Here is a 3,992-nt window from a genome sequence, read left to right as displayed (position 1 = left end):
GGCACCCCCTGCCCGCGGCGGAACCGGCTCAGCCACCTACATCCGGGCACCCCGCTCGGCACCGACCCCCGCTCCCCATTGGAGGCGCCGACCGCTTGTCACCGTCCTCAGCCTTCCATTGGTCAGCATCTGAGGGAGCACACCTTGCCGCCGCCAGGCCTGCTAGGCCTTGCGGAAATCAGGTTCCGGGGCAAGGGTAGCTGCCGGCCGCGGGGGCCTGTGGGAAGGGGTGGTGCGGCGGGGGTTTGGCGCTGGCGGGCGGCGGAGGGTGCACCGGTGCTGGCGGGGTGGGACCGGGATCGGGATCGGGCTAGTGCCCCGCGGCGGCGGGGGGCGCTACTTCTTCTCGGGGTGCCGCGCCGGGGTAGGGGCGGGAAGGATCCGGGGGGGGGGGGGGGTGAGGGGAGGCTGACCCGCGCGTGGCATTTTGGGACCGGCGGGCAAGATGGCGGACGCGTTCGGCGACGAGCTCTTTAGCGTGTTTGAGGAGGACGGGGCTGCCGCCGCCTCCGGCGACAAGAAGGGCAAAGCAGGCGCCGGCGAAGGCGGCAGGAGGCCGGGGTGAGGGCGCGGCGGGGGCCGGGGGAGCGGGGCCGGGGGTGCTGTGGCGGCTGAGGCTCGGGCCGCGCCGCTGGGCCCGGCTGCAGCTGCCGGCTTGTTTGAGCTGCTGAACGGCCTCGGGACTGGGGGCTCGCTGCGGCCGAAAGGGAAAGCCGCGCTTTCCTGGGATCCCTGGCCCCAGAACTGTCGCCGGCCCGGCCGCAGTGGGCGGCTGGGGAGTGGGGGGACCTGCGGGCAAGCTCATGCGGGAAGTGGTTTGAAAACCACGGTGGTTTTCGTAGGTAAAGTTCCCGGGGTTGTGCCCTGAGTGCAGCGTGATCACTGTTGCCCGTAGGACACCTGATTTCTGTTCTGAAAATACATACATAAAAGAGGCAAATGTTAAATTTGTTGTCTGTTTGAGTGGCAGGAAACGATCCGAGGAAAAGTCCTCAGTGGCTGCGGCAGGGAAGCCCAAAAGGGAACTTGAGGTCGATAGTACCGAAGATGCCGTTCTGGGAAAGAAGCCGAAATTGGAAGATATTGTATCAGAAGATATTAAGTAAGTGCCTCGCCTAATGCGTGAGGAGATCATAGAAAGACATACTGGTTAGCTATATGCCAGTTGTGAATAGTTGATGTAAGTGTCTTTGCAGTGTTTTCATACAAACATGGATTTGCATATGAAGTTGATTTTCTATTAGCTGTGTAAGTGAGGATGTGCTGGTAGTACAGCTTCAGCAGCAGCAAGCACTGGGTGTGTTTAATATTGTGGACAGATAGGCAACTGCAGTATGAAATGTGTTGTGTGTTTGTGGTTACTGCATATGGATCAGTGGTTCTTGGTGAAAGCCGTTGCGTTGTTTTTAGGCATATAGCAAGAGTTAAACAGTGAAGCACGTGGGAGGAGGCAGGCTTGCTGTGTACCACACCATTGAAAGACAAAATTGGCTTGGGATACAGGAAGAATTTGACCAAGGAGACAGAAATAAGGCTTTTGAGGCATGTAAGGTTATAACCACACTAAATATTTGGAATCTGAAGTGCAGACAAGCTTTTAGATTTGAGCACAAATGGCAGATGTTTGACTGGAGAGCAGGCTGTACTTGGGCATGTTGACAGCTGGGGAGATAAGGGAGCTGAAAGGAAGCCAGAATGCCATTTGTGTGCTTTAGGATCTGCAAGTCTCTCCCTATTTTCTTGCCAGATCTTCGTGACAGGTATTACGTGGCGTTTTGAAATCAGATCGAAGGGACAGTGCGGGCACTTTTTCAGCTTAGTGTATCTTAAGAGATTCTTGGGAACTTGGAAGTTATATTGGTTCCGAAAAGGATTAGGAGGGTTCATGGAATAATAATTCATCCAGAGGTGCCAAATGCAAAGTCAGTTGCTGTGTTAGTGGTCTTAGTAGAACATGTACGTGCCTGCAGTAGCTTGCGAAGTAAGTTAAAACCATCAGAAAAACCGCACTGTTTTATGCAGTGAGACACTACTTCTTGTGGCTGTGAGAGAAGGAACTGATAGAGAAAAGAGGATTCTCCTCTTTGAACAGCTGCTTGGGATGCGTCAGGCTGCTGTTACTCAGTGTTGTAACGAGTAGCGGGAATACAGGTCTTGAATTTTGCCTTGTTGTATATTGGAAAAAAGTCCCCATTTAATCAGAAAACTTCATGTGAACAAATGTGATCCAAGTGCTGTTTTGTGGTGCAATTTTTTAAGGTGTTACAAATCCCAAAGCAGTCACTAAAGTAGATTTATAGAGTAGCAAAGTTTTAACACTGAAAGGTATTCTTAGTCCTGGCAGTAGTTTCTGCCAACTCTCCGTTTGAAGTTTGTACATATTTTTTTAATGTTGCAGTTGAAGTAAAGTTCAACACTTTAGCATTTATAAAGAAAACACGATATTTAAACACATTTTTAGCAATCCTAACTTAACATGTTTTTAGTCTGGCAGACCTGATGCCTCGAGTAAAGGTGCAAGCTGTGGAAACTGTTGAAGGTTGTACACATGAGGTGAGTGCAGTGAAAATGCACATGAAAAGTATGAGCTTGTTTCATAGAATTAATTATGTGTGTTACTGCCAGTACAGTAATATTGTTTATTGCACTTGTACTTATTATATCGTAGAATCATAAAGTCATTTAGGTTGGAAAAGGCCTTTGACATCATTGAGTTCAACCATTAACCTAACACTGCCAAGCCTACCACTAAATCGTGTCCCCAAGTAGCACATCGACACGTCTTTTAAATACCTCCAGGGACGGTGACTCAACCAGTTCCCTGGGCAACCTGTTGCAATGCTTTACAGCTCTTTCAGTAAAGAAATTTTTCCTAACATCCAATCTAAACCTCCCCTAACGCAACTGGAGGCAATTTCCTCTCGTCCTATCGCTGTTTACTTGGGAAAAGAGGCCAACACCTGCTTCGCTACAACTGCCTTTCAGGTAGTTGTAGAGGGCGATAAGGTCTCCACTCAGCCTCCTTTTCTCCAGGCTAAACAACCCCTGTTCCCTCAGCCATTCCTTATAGGACTTGTGCTTCAGACCCTTCACAAGCTTCGGTGCCCTTCTCTGGACAGGCTCCAGCACCTCAATGTCCCTCTTGTAGTGAGGGGCCCAAAACTGAACACAGTACTCCAGGTGCGGCCTCACCAGTGCCGAGTACAGGGGCACGATCACTTCCCTACTCCTGCTGGCCACACCATTCCTGATACAAGCCACGATGCCGTTGGCCTTGTTGGCCACCTGGGCACACTGCTGGCTCATGTTCAGCCGGCTGTTGACCACTACCCTAAGATCCTTTTCTGCTGGGCAGCTTTCCAGCCACTCCTCCCCAAGCCTGTGGTGTTGCATGGGGTTGTTGTGACCCAAGTGCAGGACCCGGCACTTGGCCTTGTTGAACCTCATACACCTGCCCTCAGCCCATCCATCCAGTCTGCCCAGATCCCTCTGTAAAGCCTTCCTATCCTCAAGCAGATAATGTTACTTTGTATTATATTTAAGGTAGAACAGGTTTGTAATGAGATTGACGTCTGTATCTGGCATTGAGTATGTGCAAAATGCACTTGAAAAATTAATAGGTCATCTTACCAGAAGCAGTTTGAATGATGCTTGCAATAAAAGAAGTGGCTGTAAAAGACTCAATGATAATGTTGATAGGTTTCCATATTTGAAAGGTTCTAAGCACGTCCTGAGTGCTCTTGTTAAGGAGGAAAACCTACTGTTTTCTAGAACAGGTCTGTGTTCGTAGTGCAATCTAAGTGTGGAGCAGTGCATTGAAGTACTTTGCTATTCTGATTCAAGAATGGAAGGCTTTCTTGTGAGGCTGATTACTGTTGAAAACTACATTTTGGTAAAAAGGTAAAAAAGTTTCTTAATGTAAAAGGAAAATAAAACTATCTGTTTTCGAATTGTGCCAATAGACGTAAACACAATTTAAAATATGAAAAACT

At 49.3% G+C, this 3,992-nt stretch overlaps 1 protein-coding gene across 2 annotated transcripts in view; it reads left to right on the top strand.

Annotated features, from left to right (window-relative positions):
* The first annotated feature begins 412 nt into the window (after nt 1–412).
* MTREX (Mtr4 exosome RNA helicase) overlaps nt 413–3,992 on the top strand; it is a 52,078-nt gene continuing 48,498 nt past the window's right edge. Inside the window, exons 1-3 of one of the 2 annotated variants that reach the window (XM_075447345.1) lie at nt 413–561; nt 971–1,102; nt 2,487–2,553. In XM_075447345.1, the coding sequence (XP_075303460.1) occupies nt 446–561; nt 971–1,102; nt 2,487–2,553 (315 nt within the window). In that variant the 5' untranslated portion in view covers nt 413–445. Of the gene's footprint in view, nt 562–964; nt 1,103–2,486; nt 2,554–3,992 lie in introns of both variants that reach the window. The other variant, XM_075447344.1, reaches the window with a different exon arrangement.

The sequence above is a fragment of the Opisthocomus hoazin genome, chromosome Z (genome assembly GCF_030867145.1).
Source record: "Opisthocomus hoazin isolate bOpiHoa1 chromosome Z, bOpiHoa1.hap1, whole genome shotgun sequence".
Lineage (NCBI taxonomy): Eukaryota > Metazoa > Chordata > Aves > Opisthocomiformes > Opisthocomidae > Opisthocomus > Opisthocomus hoazin.
The sequence above is the reverse complement of the archived record's forward strand: the minus strand, read 5'-3'. Positions and strand labels throughout refer to the sequence as shown.